The following is an 18,314-nucleotide window of genomic DNA, read 5'->3' as shown; positions in this document are numbered from 1 at the left end:
TCTTACTGCGGACGCTCAACAGAAGGATATATGGAAAGCTGAATAACTTTATAGGTGAAGAACAGTTTGGTTTCAGGAGAGGAGTTGGAACAAGAGACGCCATTGGACTTCTGAGGGTGATAGGAGAGAGGTACATAGAGAAAAACAGGAAGGTTTATGCTGTATTTATTGACCTTGAGAAGGCTTTTGACTGTGTCAGATGGGACAAATTGATGACAATCCTGAAGAAACATGGAGTTGATTGGAGGGATAGAAGGCTAATAAAGAATTTGTATATAAACCAGAGAGCAAGAGTGAGAATAGGAGATGAGTTGAGTGAAGAAATTGAATTAGGAAGAGGTGTAAGACAGGGCTGCTCTTTATCACCGACACTGTTCAACATCTATCTTGAAGAAATAATCAATGAAAGTTTTAATGGAAATAGTGGAGTTTGTGTTGGAGGTAGGAGAGTAGAATGTATAAGATTTGCAGATGATATGGTTGTGATGGGAGAAAGCGAACGTGAAATGATACAAATGTTAGATAAACTCAACATGAAACTAGAAGAATATGGAATGAGAATTAATAAGAAGAAGACCAAAAGTATGATAATTGGAGGAAAAGGTAGAAGTTGTCATATTAGTATAGGAGGAGAAGAAATAGAGCAAGTCAGTAACTTCAAGTATTTGGGAAGTATGATCAGAGATGATATGTATTGCACAACAGAAATTAAGAAAAGAATTGCCATAGCAAAAGAAGGCTTTAGGAAAAAATCAAAATTATTTTGTGGACCACTAAACAAAGATTTGAGGAAAAGACTTGCTAAGTGTTACATTTGGGGCATAGCTCTGTATGGCGCAGAGACTTGGACATTGAGAAAGAAAGCTGAGAGAAGATTGGAGGCACTAGAGATGTGGGTATGGAGGAGAATAGAACGAGTGAAATGGGAAGACCGGGTAAGGGATGAGGAGGTATTACGAAGAGTTGGAGAAGAACGAAGTATGTTACAAACCATTAGAAGGAGAAAAATGAACTGGATCGGACATTGTTTGAGGAGGGACTGTTTACTGAAAGAAGGAATAGAAGGAATGGTGAAAGGCAAACGAGGAAGAGGAAGGAAAAAATATCAAATGTTGGACAATATCCAAGGAAATAAATATTCGGACATGAAAAACTTGGCGCAGGACAGGCAACAGTGGAAGAGGTTCATCCCATGACAAGACCTGCCATAAGGCAGAATACCTCGATAGATAATCTCAAAAACAGTTCATAAACTCAATTCCAAGCTGTCCAACCATTGTACAACCCCGTCAGAAGCACACACAAACTCCTTCAGTTGACCGGAGTATGACCTCCTAGGACATTCAGTGACAATATGACGGATGGTCTGTTTCTTCTCACCACAGTTGCACTCAGGGGAGGAGCGCATACCCCACATATGCAACAGTGACCCACATCGTCCATGATTGGTACGGACTCTGTTGAGAAGAACCCAAGTTGTTCTGGGGAGATTAAAACCAGGTGGTGGGTGTTGAAGACTAAAGAGGATCTGCCATTCATCTGGAGCTGTGTTGGTCCACTCCAATTGCCATTCATCAGAACCGTTAAAGTTCCGATTGATGAGTTCCCTTGCAGTCTGAATCTTGATTTCAGACGTCCATACCTAACAACCATGTCTTCATGAATGGGAAGACTTGGGTTCATTGTTATCTTCCTGAACTTGCGAATTAGGTTGTTTTGTCTATGTATCCTTGGAGGTATTATGTGGCTCAAGACTGGCAACCAGAAAAGAGGAGTAGATCTGTTATCATAGCCGGTATGGTAAAAATGTATAAGACAATAAATGATCAGAAATTTAATACTATGTTACTGTAGTTATGTGGTATTTATTGGTGGGATCAGTAATAACATAAATATTTGAGAATTAAATTTTAGACCTTCCCCTAAACTACCATTTCACTCAGCATGAATAAAATTATTTATGACCTAAATTGTAGACTTATTCTCCCGATTTTACATACTGATTTTCATTAAATTCTCTTCAGCCGTTTTCTCGTGATGAGCATACGTACAGACAGACAGAAATTAGGGACAAGTAAAAATTGCATTTTCTTGTTACTGTGGACACAACCGATACAGAAATACCATTTTTTAATTCTGAGCAATGTACAGACAAAACTCTTACTTTATTTATTTATAAACCAGCATGGCAAAATAGAATAGATAAACTGGTTATAGCACAGCATGTTATCAAATCTATATATATAAAAGAACATGTCCTGACTGACTGAGTGATTTATCATCGCCGAGCAAAAACTACTGGACATAATGAAATGAATTTTTGAGGATACATTTATAGTACAATGTAGGTGCTTGCTAAGGGAAGATTTTTGGATATTCCGTCACTAAGGGTGTGAAATTATAAAATGAGTGTATCTATATCTCAAAACTTGAAAAGTTTACAGATGTAAAAATTTTATTTAGAATATCTTTTAAAAATAAGGAAACGCGTATTTTTTTGTTTTCAGAAAATCCCAATAGGAGGGGTGAAAAAAGGGTTGAATGCCTTTAATGAGCATACTTATATCTCAGAAACTGAAGATATTACAGACCTGGGATCTCCTTTAAAAATAAAGAAAAACGTATTTTTTGTTTTGGGAAAATCCAATGAATGGGAGGGTGAAAAGGGGGGTGAAATTTTAAAATGAGTGTATTTATATCTCAAAACTTTTAAAGTTTACAGATGTAAAAATTGGTACTTAGAATCTCCTTTAAAAATAAAGAAACACAATTTTTTTTTGTTTTTGGAAAATCTCAATAGGAGGGATGAAAAAGGGGTTGAATGCCTTTGATGAGGATACAGTAGAGTCTCGCTCATCCGACCTTCGCTTATCCGACATTCCGCGTTATCCGACACTGGTAGACTTAACTGGAACTTTTGGTGGAGACTAAATTCAGGCAGACCCGGTGTGGAGGGTGCGTCCATGGGACAAGCACTGGCCTGACCGCTGGCGGTAGGACAGTTTTTTTTCTCTCAAGGACAGGTGCAGTGAGTCTTCAGTCATTGTTCATTGTAGTATTGGTTGGGTGCGGATGTTATAATTTTCATATCCTCTGTGAGTATAGCGAGTACATGGAAGAAACTGATTGTTTCTCTGGAAGACAAGTTGAGTGCATTTAAGTCACTGGGCAAAAATTCTTCAAAATGTTGCTTCAGATTATGGTGTTGGATGTGTTACAGTGGGAGAGTGGAAAAAAAAGGGAATAATTTCAAAAGTGGTGCTCTACCAGAGCAGAGAAAAACATTGAAAAAATGTGAATACGAAAAAGTAAGTGAAGCACTATTTCTTTGGTTATCTCAACACCGGGAAAAGGGCCTGCCAATATCTGACCCCATTCTGCAGGAAAAGGCTGTGTATTTCCAGAAGAAGTTTAATTAAGGGGACCCTAATTTTCCCGCCAATGCTGGGTGGCTTGATCGGTGGAAAAACTGTACGGCATTATGCAGCATAATATCTGTGGAGAAAAGTTTCTTTTCGTAAGACATCTGGAATGTTTTCGTTCAATACTGTACAATTGAATTTATAATTCAATAAATAGAGTACCGTAAAACATGTCATTGTTTTAGTACTAGAGTATAGCCTTCCTCTTTGTTTCAATTCATTTTCAAAGTAATTCTGTATTATCCGACATTTTCGGTGATCCGACGTACTCCAGGTCCCGTTTAGGTCGGATAATCGAGACTCTGCTGTACTTATATCTTAGAAATTGAAGATATTACAGACCCAAAAATTGGTATTTGGGATCTCCTAAAAAAAATTAAGAAGCACGTATTTTTTTGTTTTTGGAAAATCTAAATGGGGGTTAAACAGGAGTGACAAATTGGGGTAAATGTTTAGAAAGACTATATCTAAAGTATATCTCAGAAACATAAAATGTCACAGATGTACCAATTGGTATTTGGAATCTCCTGTAAAAGTAAAGAAACATGGGTGATTTGTTTCTGGAAAATCTACTTAAGGGAAACTAAAAAGGCGGTGAAATTTTAAAATGAGAATTTCTACAGTATATCTCAAAATCCTTAACATGTTACAGAAGTGAAAAATGGCACTCTTTATCTCTATTAAAAGTAAATTACGAGTATTTTTAGTTTTTGGAAAAACCACCTGGGTGGGGGGGGGGGGGGTAAAAGTGACTGAAAATGTGGTTGAATTATTTTAATTAGGATACTGATATCTCAAAAACTGAAGATGTTAGAGACGTGAAATTTGGTATTTGAAATCTGCTTTAAACGTAAAGAAACACGTATTCTCGGAAAATCCAATGGAGAGAGAATTGAATTGAATTGAATTTATTGATAATGATGATATACATGCCACTGAGGCTGAAAAGCCCCTTTATGTAGCGTCTACTTATAACACAATACAAGTTTATGAATATACTAACTACATTTTAGAATATTAAAGTATCAAATTAAACATTAAACTTAAAATTAAACTTAAAATTAAAATACAGATACCAATTCCAATAAAGTTAAAACATAAATCATATAAGAAGTAGAAAAGCATATCATTCGATTTTTTAATATTTTAGGCTACAAGAATCTCAGGAATATAAAAAACAGAAACAATTTTCTTAGAAATATACATATTTCTTATTATTGGACACAAGAATACCTGATCTCAGCCCCTTGCGTACTCCTCCAGGAAGATAGATGTTAAGGACTGCTTTAGTTGGGTGCAGTTCCTGTCATTTGCGAAACGGTGAAGGTTAAAGACATTGAAGATACGGGATGCAGTGCAAACAAAAGATTTGTTAAATTTAGTGGTACGATGAAGGGGAATTTGAAGGGTAGTTTTTGTAAACCTATTATCTCTGTTATGTACTGACTCCATAGATTTAAATGCATTATATAGGTAGGGTGGGGTCTTCAGTTTGAGAATTTTGTGCGTAGCAACGGCTACTGAGATTTCCCGTCGTTCATGGAGTTTCAACCATTGCAGCTGAATGTAATAGGGTGTTATGTGTTCATCACGCCTGGCATTTGTCACGTAACGAACACATGCGTTTTGCACCCTCTGTAGTTGTATGTTCAAAGTTTCGGATAAGTCGTTGTATACGACTGATCCATAGTCAATTATGGGGAATATAAGACTTTGAACAAGTAGTTTCCGCATAAAAGGTGGTGTACATGACACGTTACGTTTCAAAATATGCATGGATGACACAACTTTTCTGATCACATTTGACGTATGATCAGACCAGGATAGGGTTCTGTCGAAAATGAGTCCTAGATTGTTAACGGTGTCACTATAATGGATATCTGAATCTAGAATTTTTATTGGTGGGAGGGATTTGAGGTCAACAGTTTTCAGGAGTTTTGAGTAACCTATGCAAATAAGCTGGGTCTTAGCCACATTTAATTGGAGATTATGATTTGCGCTCCATTCGATCAATCGAGAGATATCATGGTTGAAATGCATTATACAAGAAGGTGCGTTAGTGGGACTGAAGTGGAAGTAAGCTTGTAAGTCATCAGCATACATATGGAAAGTACTACTTTTAAAGACTTCAGAAATGTCATTAATATAAATAGAAAAGCATAAAGGACCGAGGACTGATCCTTGTGGTACGCCACAGTTTACTGATTCCCAGATAGAGGATCGTCCGTCAACAAATGTAACTCTTTGTGATCTACTTGATAGATATGATTCAAACCAAGATAGAGCACTCTGCGAGAAACCAATTGACTTCAACTTTGCAAGAAACAACTCATGATTAACAGAGTCAAATGCCTTAGAGAAATCAAAGAGACATAAGATAGTAAGCTGTCTCTTATCAATGGCCGCGCGTATATCGTCCGTAACTCTCAGCAGAGCCGTAGTAGTACTATGGCCTTTCTTGAAGCCAGATTGGTAGGGATTTAGGATGTGAGAGAGAGAGTGTGTGTGCGTGCGCGCGCGCGCGCGCGTGTGTGTGTGTGTGTGTGTGTGTGTGTGTAAAAGAGTCTAAAAATTAATTGTGTGAGGATACTTACATCTAATAAAAACTGAAGTTGTTACAGGCGTGAAAATTGGTATTTGGATCTCCTTTAAAAACAAGAAAAACGCGTTATGGGGGGAAATCATCTTTGGGGGGCGGGAGTGAAATGAAGTTGAAATCCTTTTATGAGGACACATATCTCAAAAACTGAAGATGCTACAGTCATGATAATTGGTATTTAGAAGATGCTTATTATTAAAGAAACACGTATTTTTTGCCGTAAAATTCACTTGGGGGGGGGGGGGGGTTGTGAAAGGAAGTGGAAAAAAGTGAATTTTTTTATTGGGATACTTATATCCCAAGAATGAATGTAACAGACGTGAACATTGGTATTTAGAATCTTGTTTAAACATAAAGAAACGCCTTCTTTTTTGGGGGGAGGGGTGAATCAACTTAATGGCAGTGGGGTGAAAAAGGAGTTGAGACCAATTGATTTTACTGTTCATAATGTACCTACTAGGAGCCTCCATGGCTCAGGTGGCAGCGCGCCGGCCTCTCACCGCTGGGTTCCGTGGTTCAAATCCCGGTCACTCCATGTGAGATTTGTGCTGGACAAAGTGGAGGTGGGACAGGTTTTTCTCCGGGTACTCCGGTTTTCCCTGTCATCAGTTATTTCCAGCAACACTCTACAATATCATTTCATTTCATTTGTCATTCATTAATCATTGCCCCAGAGGAGTGCGTCAGGCTTCGGCAGCCGGCACAATTCCTATCCTCGCCGCTAGGTGCGGGCTTCATTCCATTCCATTCCTGACCCGGTCGAATGACTGTAAACAGGCTGTGGATATTCAGTGTACTTATTCTGATCATAAACCGATCATTTTTAATCTTTCCTGGATTCGTTTTCAAGAGCCATCTTTTCCTTTGAAGAATGTTCTTAGATTACAGTAGATTCTCCTGGCATATAAATAAAAATGTAAGCACGTTTGAAATAAACGATAGGAATGAAATTGCCTGTGCAATTGTTCACCTCTATAATAAGTTAGTTAATGCATGGAAGTATATCATTCGTGTCGCCAGAATTCCTGCGCACATGCCTGCGCGCGACAATGGTGCTGGTCACATTGTCAGCAATGACAATGGCAGCAGATGTAATTTACCGCCAAGTAGCGGTCTTGCATCTTGCTGTGGGGTCCAGAACAACAACAACAATGATGATAATAATAATAACCTAAATTCAACTAATATCGCCTACCCTAATAATAATAATAATAATAATAATAATAATAATGTTCTGGCCCTGCAATGACCATGAATGCAGTCCGGCCGCGGGTTCAGTACCGTCAAGGCCCCCGAAGACGACACCACACCGGATCTCCTCATGGATTTGATCCATATTAAGAATGCTTATAGAAAAAGATGACAAAGATTTAGGGACCTAACTGACCGGGTGGAATACTTGGACCTAGCCCGGGAAGTACGAACTCGATTGTTGAAAAGAAGGATTGAAAATGGGAGAAACTTTGCCATAATCTCTCAGAAAACGAGTCAGATCGGAAATTTTGGCGGATTCTCTCAGAAAACGAGTCAGATCACGAATTTCGGTAGATTATGTATAAAACGTTAAGCATTCAATTATAAATTTCAGTATAATACCGTAGCGAAGCATGGGTATCTTGCTAGTAATACATATAATAAAAAGTATTTCTCAATAGCAACCAAATTGAAACACTACAAAAGTCACCCAGCCACAAATTACATATGCATGTGAAACATTATTTAAAACAACAAACACAGTTGCAATAGATAAGAGTACGCAAGTTAGAAAGGAGAATAATGAGAACCTGTTTAAATAAAAATTATCAAGTAAACGGAGTTTGGAGAGGAGCTTCCAATGAAACAGTTTATAAAGAAATGGAACCTGTGACTAGCACAATGAAAAAGAAATGAATATCATTCTTAGGGTATCTAATATGGTCATCAGAAAATGGAATCAGTAGAAAAATAATAGAAAAATTATGTAAGAGTAAGAATGATATTAGATGGATCACAGAATTAAAAGGAGACATGAGAGAGTTGCTTATTACAATAGAAGATTTAAAATACAAAACAAATACACTCAACAAATTGAAAGATAAACACACTAGACTACAGACAAAAATCAACAAGCAAAGAATAGGAAGAGTGATTCCAAAAGAAGAAGAACCTTCATAAACCTAAACCTGACTAAGTAGTCCTTTGTTGGCTAAAAAATTAAAAAGTATTTATTTATTTATTTATTTATTTATTTATTTATTTATTTATTCATTTATTTATTTATTTATTTATTTATTTATTTATTTATTTATTTATTTACTTACATACATACATACATACATACATACATACATACATACATACATACATACATACATGGTTTACGCCCACATTGGGGCACTTCAATCAAACCCAAATACATGTATGTTAACAAAGAATTAGCTGAAGATTTAGCTTGCATCATCTTCTTCCTTTCCCAAAACCTCTTCATTCTGTGGCCTACCTGGCTGCCCTTTCTTCATCAGATATGACATATTGTTTGTGTTGTACAGTTTTTAATGACACTTATTTGTTTGTTCTTGAGAATCATTTTTCTTCTCTATTTTCAATTTCTATTTCACACACACACACACACACACAGAGTAAATCATAAAATGGCCCGGTGGGATTCAGTTTATACAAAGTAGTGGTTAGGAAAATTTTGGGTTTCTTTATGCTAATACCTTGGCTAAATGGTATACAGTGTTGAAAACTAATAATCTACATCTTGGAATTTAAAAAGTGTGATTAGTAATATTGAAGCAGTGCTCGTAAGTAAAAAGTTGAATGTAAGGAAAGGAACGTTAAGGATGACACAAACACCCAGTCCCCAGGCCAGGGATATTAATCATTTGCAATTAAAAACCCCTGACCCGGCCGGTAATCGAACCCGGGGCCGCCGGTTGACAGGCGGACACGTTCCCCCCACACCGCAGGGCCGGACGAAGCAGTGCTTAGTGTTTTCCTAGGATGGTTGAGTCAAATCGAAGTTTAGCAAAGCTAACACTGTGATTTCATAATTGTGATCAACAATATTTGTAAGAAGCAGTTAAGTTGTTGACCAAATTATTTTTACACTAGCTGTAGTACCCGGCGTTGCGCGGATAGTTTCTGAATATTTACCTTTAAGATTTGCATTACCAGTTAGTTATGTATGATGTGAATTTTTATAGAATTCCTTTTTGACTTGCAGATTGATATATTACGATCTGTTACGTAGTTTTAGACTTATTTAGATGTGTTTGATTTCAAGTTTTAGATTATTTAATTTTCGAGTAAAACTACGTCCTTATGGAAGCTTGAATCGACGGGGAAGTATTTGATCCTGCCAAAAATCAGTAAGTGATAACTATATGTATTTAGCCGTTGCACTATATAAACGATGTACAGGATTTCAACTGTCAATGAGACTGTCCCCTCTCGCCCCCAAGAGATAAAAAATCTGGGTGGTCACCATTCATCTCAGTGACCCAGAAAACTGTTGATTCGACACTGTTTTCGATTATTTTTATATCTCACTCCCTCCCCCCCTCACCCACACCCCAAAGGGGGCTGAACATGAACTTTAAAAAATCGAAGTGTCACTATTCATTTCAGCAACCACGAAAACTATGGATTCGATAATATTCTAGAATATTTTTATACCACCCTCCTCGCCCCCTGCCCATAAGGGTGCTAGGGGTGTCTTACCCCCACACGATTGTCTCCTGATACTAATTGATAAGTGTACCAAGTTTGGTGAAATTGCTCCAGTGGTTTAGGAGGAGATGTGTCATTTACATACACACACATACATCAATTTTTATATATAGTAGGAAGAAGAAGAAGATAAGATTTGTATATATAGTTTTTCGATTATTTTTATCTCTCACCCCGTTCACCCCCCCCCCCCCCCCCCTCACTTGGACTTGAAAAGTTTCCGGAGTATTACTATTCATCTCAGAGACCCTGAAATCTATGGATTCAAAACTGTTTTTAATTATTTCTATATCTCACACCCCCGCCCCCTTCGCTCCCTACCTGAAAGGGGGCTGAACTTGGACTTTAAAAAATTCTGGAGTATTATTTTTCAACTCGGTGACCCCGAAAACTATGAATTCGGCACTATTCTCGATTATTTTTATAACTACCCCCCTTACCCCCTCCCTTAAGGGCGCTAGGGATGGCTCACCCCCACAGTGCTCGTCTCCCGATAGTAAGTAATACGTGTACCAAGTTTGGTTGAAATTGCTCCAGTGGTTTAGGAGGAGATGTGTCATTTACACACACATTCATCCATTTTTATATATAGTAAATAAAATAATTCCCCGCCCAAAGGAGTCCTATGCCTTACACAACAGTATATATTTCCAAATATTAAGTCTTATTTGTACCAGTTTTGGTTGGCAGTTATGCCCAAACGTACATACATAATCTCGATGCTCTAGAATCCTGGAGCTGACGTTGCCATGGTTACGGCAGTTCATTTCTTTTATCCGATTCCTAGAGCAGGGGTAGTGCAGTGCCAATATCTCCGTAACGGTTGGTTTTAGGGCCTTAAAACATGGTTTTCGCACGCGTAGGGCTTATCGAGTTTTGTTCTTTGCATCAACAGGATTAAATTGAGCTTTGTCTCGTCCTTATACGACAGATTCAATATTTTGCCTATGTTAGCCTATTATTTTTATATCTTCCCCCACCTCGAATTGTTTTGAAGATAAAATACAGCCCATGTTACTCACTGGCAATGTAGCTTTCTATAGGTGAAGAAATTTTGAAATTGGTTCAATAGTTTTTGAGTCTATTCGTTACAAACAAATTTTTCCTCTTTATAATATTAGTATAGATTCAGGCTGACTTTAATGTAGAGAAGTGAAAGAAACTATGAACATTTGATGTGTAAGTAAGCAGTGGAAGTAAAAGAAGTACAAAGAATAATTACAGGTACAAATGGGTGGAAATATAGGCTAAAGGGCATTTAAAGTCAATTAAAGGCTAAGTTAGGATTGAACACATTGGATAAAGGTGGTGGGATGATAGGGAAAAATGGAAGAGGGTAAATAGATAATCCGTGAAACTAACAGATTCCACTGTGGAAGGTAAGAGAAACAGAGAAAAATCTAGGATACCCAGCATCATTATATACAATTCACACACAACTGAAGTATTTCCAGTACTTAACACTGCGGCTTACAATGCTATAGGTTGAACTTATTACTAGCTTAACACCGCAAGTGATATTAACCCATTGCCATACTTTGACGGAACCTTTCATCCTGTGATCATAAGGCGGTAACATACTTTGACGGACACTTCCGTCCTGGTGCAGAGAACATTTATAAGTTCATTATCCCGGTTTGCTGGTCAGAGAGATTTATTCTGTTTGTTTTGCAGCCTACCCGATTGATGTCAGATGATACCTGAAGCTATTTTCTCTGTGTAAATAGCAACTCTGAGCTGAAATGCAGAAAATAAAAAGCACCTCAGTTTGCTGCTTGTTGTAAACAATCATGGCGGCGTGGATGAGGTTATTCGTAACTGGCTTGAAAATAGTGATGTTGAAAGTGGAAATGATTCTCTGGTGAGTGAAAATACTTTTTCTTCAACTGACAGTGATGAAAGTGATTCCGATTTCAGTTCCGAGGTGATAATGCCAATTGAAACTACGTGACAAAACCAGAATGCAACAAGAGCGGGTGAGAAGTCTAGTAAAATGATACTTGCATTTGTGATCTTGTTGACAATTAGCTTGTTTCTGTAACATGCAAACCAGTCTCTGAAATTCACTCTATAGTGAGGGGGGGGGAATAATCCGAATGAAATGGACGCAGTGAATGAATTTCTAACCTCACAGTTCTGGGATCGTGTTACTAAGGAAACCAATGTCTATGCCTCTACATTTCTTAATAATTTATCTGCTTCCCTTGAAACCAGTAATACTTACGAACAAATACATTGGTTTCTAGTTACTATAGACGAGCTAAGAGCCCACTTTGCTCTGTGTATTCTTATGTATATCATTAGTCAAATTTATGTTAAAGTGACTAAAAAATAAATGGTATGTAAGGGAATATTTCCTTTCACAAGTAATGGTATGCCAAAGGGTTAAAGTTAAAGCATAACTACCCAGCAACTACAACAAGAGTGCAAAAAGCAATTCTATGGAAAAATAATTACAAGAAATACTAGTAGTTTAACATTCTAAGTCCAGCATCATGATATACAATTTCATACACAACTTAATTAGTTCCAGTACTTAACACTACAGCTGACAATACTATTGGTTGAGCTTACTACTAGTTTAACATTACAAGTTATAATAAAGTAAGGTTAAAACATAATTACCCAACAACAACAACAGGAGTTCTTCTTCTTCTCTCCCTTTGTGCCGTTAGGCGTCGGGACATTTCAGCCGTTTACTAAAGTTTCTTCTGTCGTTTGCCATTCTCTGAACCTCACCCAGGGTATTCCCTCGCTTCCTAATCAGTCCCAAGATGTACTCCTCCCATTCATTCCGTGGCGCCCCTCGTGTTCTTCCTGTTGGTCTGGCTCGCCACACCTGCTTTGCTTTCCTTTCATCTTCCGTTCTTTCTGGGTGACCAATCCAGCCCAATCCTCTTCTCTCAATGACATCCATTATTGGCTCCTGCTGAAGCTCATCTCTCACGGTGGTGTTTCTAATATGGTCTCTTCAAATTTTCTGGCAACTTTTTGCAAATATCTCATCTCAGCGGCAACCAAACGGCTCTCCAGTTTTTTATGCACTATCCAACTCTCTGCACCATACAGGAGGGTTGGCAGGTACACGGCATGATATACCCGCATTTTTGTGTTTCTAATAATTTCTTTCTTCCCTATGATTGTGTTGTTTATACCATAGTAAACTGGATTAGCTTTTCTAATTCTGTTGTTTATTTCTGCCTCTAATTTTCCATCCTATCTGAAAATAGTGCCCAGATACTCAATTTTACTTGCTCAATATCCTCATTGCTCCACTTGATCTGAAGCTGTACGTTATCTCCTTTGGTGAACTGCTTGACCTTGGTTTTGCTCGCATTCATTTCCATCCCACGGTCCTGGAAGGCATAAGCCCAATCAGTAAGAGCTTGTTGGAGATTCTCCTCTTTCCCAGCCAAAATCAGAATGTCGTCTGCATAGACCAGGGATTGGGCATATATTGGTCTCATGTTCCAGTGTCCAACCTTAATTCTTTTAGTTCTTCTTTTACACTGCTTAATGACTTGGTTCATGAAGATCACAAAGAGAAGAGAACTCAAGTTGTCACCCTGCTTTACTCCCTTTGCCATTTTGAATTCCCTAGAGTATTCACCAGCTATTCTCACAACTCCTTGGACTCTTTTGTACATGCTCCTATTGCGATATAAGAGAGTCTTGGTTACCTTTTCGTCTTCAAGTACTGCCCAAAGCTGTTCCCTGGGGACCGAGTCAAATGTGGCCTTTAGGTCGACAAATGCAGCTAGAACATCCTTCCCTCGACTAAGTCGTTTCTCTATAACAGTTCTTAGTGTGTGTATATGGTCGTGTGTTTGTCGACTTGGCCTGAAAGCACACTGTTCTTCTTCCAACTGTTCCTCTACTTCTTGTCTCAGCCTCCTCTCCAACATGCGAGAGTATATCTTTCCAGCCACACTGGAAAGACAAATTGCTCGATAGTTTGCACAGTCCAGAGTACTGCCCTTCTTATGGATAGGAACAATAATGTTCTTCTCCCAATCCTTTGGAATCTTCTGAATGCTCCATGCTTGTTGGCATATCCTTGTCGTCCATTTCACCACAGCCTCTCCTCCATACTTCATCAATTCTGGTAAAATTCCATCCCAACCAGCTGTCTTGCCCACTTTCATTTCAGTGACAGCCTCTCTTACTTCACTCTGCATAATTGTTTCCCCTTCTTCTAGTTCTTCTTCTGCCCCTTTACCGGCGTCGTCTTGTGAATTCTGGTCTGCGCGGAACACATCCTCATAGTACGTGCTCCGTGTATCAAGGATGTCCCATGGCCTCGTTTGGATCTTCTCGTTCCTGTCTTTAATGTTTCTGATTCTCTTTCGAGTTTTGCCTTGGAGGGATCTTAGTATCTTCCAAAACTACTTCTGATTATTTCTGTATTCTGATTTCATTTCCTCACCAAATTCCTTCCAGATCCTTTCTTTTGCCTCTTGTACTTGCCGCTTTGCTTCATTACGTGCTTCAACATAATTCCTCCAGTCCTCTAACCTTCTTGTTATCATGTACTCCTTCCAAGCTACCTTTTTCCTCCTTACACTTTCCTTGACTTCCTCAGTCCACCACTTTGTTCGTTTCCTTCGTGTGTTTACTGTAGTTTTCCCACAGACCTCTTCTGCTACTTTGATAATATTTGTCTTAAATTCCCTCCATCTCTCTTCTAATTTCCAACCTCTCTCAGGTTCTTCTCTGTCTATTTGCTGAAGTTTTTCTCCCAACTTCTGGACATAATTCTGCCTTACCTCTTCCTCTATAAATGCAGAAATTCTTATTTTCTCAAATCGAAGATGAGAGGGTGTGGGTGGGGTGTAGCCTTGAACCTTGTTTTCATAACCAGAAGCCGATGTTCTTTACTCATTTCTGCACTGCGGAAGACTCTTACATCTAGTGCTGCATAAGTCATGTTCTTAGTGTAACGAAAGTGGTCAAAGCAACTCTTTGCTCCTCGGCCTATTGCCTCAAAAGTTATTTTATGGATACTTTTTGGGGGGGGAAAGGTGTTGCCAATCCTTAGCTCATTATCAATACAGAATTCCAGCATTCTTTCACCATTGGTATTGATGGTACGTTCTGCTCCATGTTGGCCCATACATCCATGTCCTCGACGTAACCTATTTCCGATCCTAGCATTCCAGTCCCCCATCACAATAACATGTCTACTTCTTTCCCTGGCTTTATCTATAGCTTTTTACATTTGAACATAAAATTGCTCCTTATCTATTTCTTGCATATCTTCAGTGGGGGCATAGATCTGTACTAGCATAATCGTTTCTTCTAGTTCCACATCCACTGTGATAAGTCTGGAGTTAATAGGTTCCCATCCTGTCACTTTGTTTTCCACTGCTTCGGACATAATGATGGCCACTCCTTCTTTTGCCCGTTCATTCCTGCTGACTCCTGAATATCTCATTACATGTCCCTAATTGATAATATTAACTGCATATAATAAATAATATTGTATAATCAAACTATTTCATGTTAAACGATGCATTTCCTTCTCTATTTGAAAGGTTGCACGCATCACGCATAAAGGCCATGCGCGCCTGATGCATCACTAAGGAAACAGTAGCAAGTATAAAATCACATTTGATATCTTCCTGTATGGGGAAAACTGCAGGATACAAATCGAACTTCAAAAGTAAAATATACCTATTCAGGACTAGGTCTTGGGGCACATTTATGTTAGTTGAGATCCCAACAGATCTACCAGCTGATTCAAATGTCAAGGCAAGAAATCCATACCAGTAGTGAAAAGAGCCTCTTCACAGAGCAGCATTCTGATTGTTCTAGTATCTCTGAAGGCTGGTAGCATTTTCATGGATTTAAGAACATAGCCATTTTATTACTACATACACTATATCATTATTTCAGTTGGAATTCATTGTAATGCTTCCATACTTTTTCTTGTATTTTACATTAGCTAATTTATTTACCTTACTGGCAGCTAGAATTGAAGGGACAATGGTGTCGAAGGAGACTAGTATAATTAGTCGTGCTTGCATTTTATGGTCAGAATAATGGACTTGTATTATGTAACAATTTTTTTAAATGAAAGTGACAACTCTGTAGCTATAGTTGGGTTAAGGAAATCCCCAAATATTTGAAAGTGAAAATCTTGTATTCTCAGATGGCCATGCACATATAATATGAAACACAGCAATAATGTGTCTGCTGGGGTTGTACCTTAATTAAGACCATGGTTGCTTCCTTTCCAATCTTAGCCCATTACCATGCTTGTGTCGCCAAAAACTTTCAATGTGTTAGTGCAACGTTAAACCACTAGAAAAAATTATATGGTGTAGTATTCTTAGTACGTTCATATATGAACGTTATTTCTACGTATGATATTAGTATCCAAATAAAATATTAAAGTAATAAATTTCAGTTTTTCACTAATCTGTCAATATAGTGTATTATGTATGTTTTTGTGGCCCCAAATACAGGACACAGAAACTAGTTAACTGTTTAGATATGCCTTTAAATCAAAATAGTTTCAGTATTAGTCAGTTATTTATAGCTTCATAATTTAGAGCCGATAGTTTCTACAATAGGTGTATTTCATGTACAGTTTGGTTAGGACTTACAATCTTATTTCACATATTCCATCAATTCACTGAATGACCTATTTAAGCAATATTTTTTTCTTGTATTCATATTTCTTATGGTACTTTTATTGATGTGTCCTACAGGCAGCAAATGACAATCCTCTGTGACTCAGGCAAATGCGAATCAACACACGATCCATTACCTCTGGTGCAAGTGCGTGATGTAATGCAATACATGCCCCAGATGAAGTACATGTTCAACCGCATGAGTGCTGAGGAGAACCCATCAAAACGCCAGAGAACCAGCTAGGACATGGCTTGGCCCGGTGTGACGCCGTGGCACGGCGCTGGTTTTGGCTGGCCCCAACATTATGGTCTTTAGGTCTGTTCATAACAGATTTTTTTAATGTAACACGCTTCTAAGTTGAAAGGATCTGGAGGATGGAAAAACCAGCTGTAAATGTATGTATATACTGTAGCTATAAATACGAAATTTGATCACACAAGTTGATGCAAAATAAATGGCAAATAATGACTTCATTGTGTTATATTAGTTAATGAGATATCTTACTGTTCCATGAGACTTATGTTCTCCTCAAAAGTGAGAGGAAAGAGATGCTTTAAAACAGACTAAAATACAAAACTTTCTGTGAATAAACAACTAGTACAATCTTTAATTAGGGAGAGTACAGTTTATTAACACCATATGCTCCTGTTTGTCTATTTTTTTTCCTGGAAGTTTTTATTTTGCTGATAAGATTTAGTTATAAGGAGGTTTATTCCAATCATTACACTGATCAGTTTTTCGTTCCTAGTGGTATTCTTCTTGAAGGTTTCAGTGCTGATTGTCTTAAGGATAGTACTTGTACTCCCAGCTGTTACTTACTGTGGTGAATGTGTTGCAGAGTCCAAAACCCTGACCTCCCTTCTTTCATTTCTAGCCCTTAGCCAGATATACAAATATTTTTAAAAATAGATTTTAATTGAAGTTCTTTTTTTTTTACATATTTTTCAAAGTACTTGACAATTTTGGCTGATTTTTTTTTCTCTCTCTACTGTAGTTTCTGCAAGTTCTTGACATTCATATTTTGACTCAATTTTAGATTGAGTGCAAGAATGCACTATTTTCATATAATTGGGAGAAATTATAAATCCACTGATAAAATATTACCTCATAAATGATCAGCTTGGTTGATATTTCAGCGTTATAAAGGAATTGTGCATTCAAACAATGGCTCTTGTGTGTCGTTTTTCAAATTCCAAAATGTCTCTTTGCCATCTGAATATAATACCAGTATAGTTGATCCGTTATTGGACATTATGAATTTTCCAGCGAACTCATTCCTGGTTGCCAGCGTTTCACCCCAGCGTGCTAACCAGAAATTTACTCATTCGGAACAAATATTTCAGGTTCCCTGTGGGAATTGACATCTTTCACTATCTGAATATATCGAGTGGAATTTATAATTTTCGATGACAGTTCGGAGAGGAAGTATTTGTCAGTTATAGGAGATGTGGCATATTTACAAGCTATTCATGCAAATATTTATATGGAAATATCCCCTCTGGTATATCTGATATATTTAATGATGATTCCTGTGATAACAGTCAGGTTTTTTAAAAAGAAAGGTTACTACTCCTTGGTAATAGTAGAAGATGATGTACCATATTTACTCACATATTAGACCCCATGTTTTACCATTCTTACAGCAGAAAAAAGAGAGGAGGGTCGAAAAGGTGAGAATCCCATTTTTTATGCTGAACTCTTACACCTACATAACGGTAAAGGGTGAACACATGACTCTTAGGCCTACATACCACATTTACTCTCATAATGGATGGACCCCAGCTTTCCTCTTTTGGAAAAACTTTCTTACTTTATGGACACATCTCATTTTCAACAAAAATGGTCTTGGTAGGTAATGTTAAAAACTTATAATTGGATGAATTGCTTTAAGCAATACGACTAGTAAACATTTGCGTTGAACACTTGCCGCGAATCCTATCATA

The 18,314-nt window shown here is 37.8% G+C and overlaps 1 protein-coding gene across 3 annotated transcripts in view; it reads left to right on the top strand.

The window, feature by feature from the left end:
* The window catches only part of LOC136857954 (uncharacterized), a 184,989-nt gene extending 168,019 nt beyond the window's left edge, over positions 1-16,970 (top strand). For all 3 annotated transcript variants that reach the window (XM_067137087.1, XM_067137085.1, XM_067137086.2), the window contains one exon: positions 16,449-16,970. In XM_067137087.1, coding sequence (XP_066993188.1) covers positions 16,449-16,614 — 166 coding nt within the window. In that variant the 3' untranslated portion in view covers positions 16,615-16,970. The remainder of the gene's footprint in view (positions 1-16,448) is intronic.
* The last annotated feature ends 1,344 nt before the right edge of the window (positions 16,971-18,314 follow it).

Source organism: Anabrus simplex, chromosome 1 (genome assembly GCF_040414725.1).
Source record: "Anabrus simplex isolate iqAnaSimp1 chromosome 1, ASM4041472v1, whole genome shotgun sequence".
NCBI lineage: Eukaryota > Metazoa > Arthropoda > Insecta > Orthoptera > Tettigoniidae > Anabrus > Anabrus simplex.
Note: the sequence above shows the minus strand (reverse complement) of the source record. Positions and strands in the feature narration are given on the sequence as shown.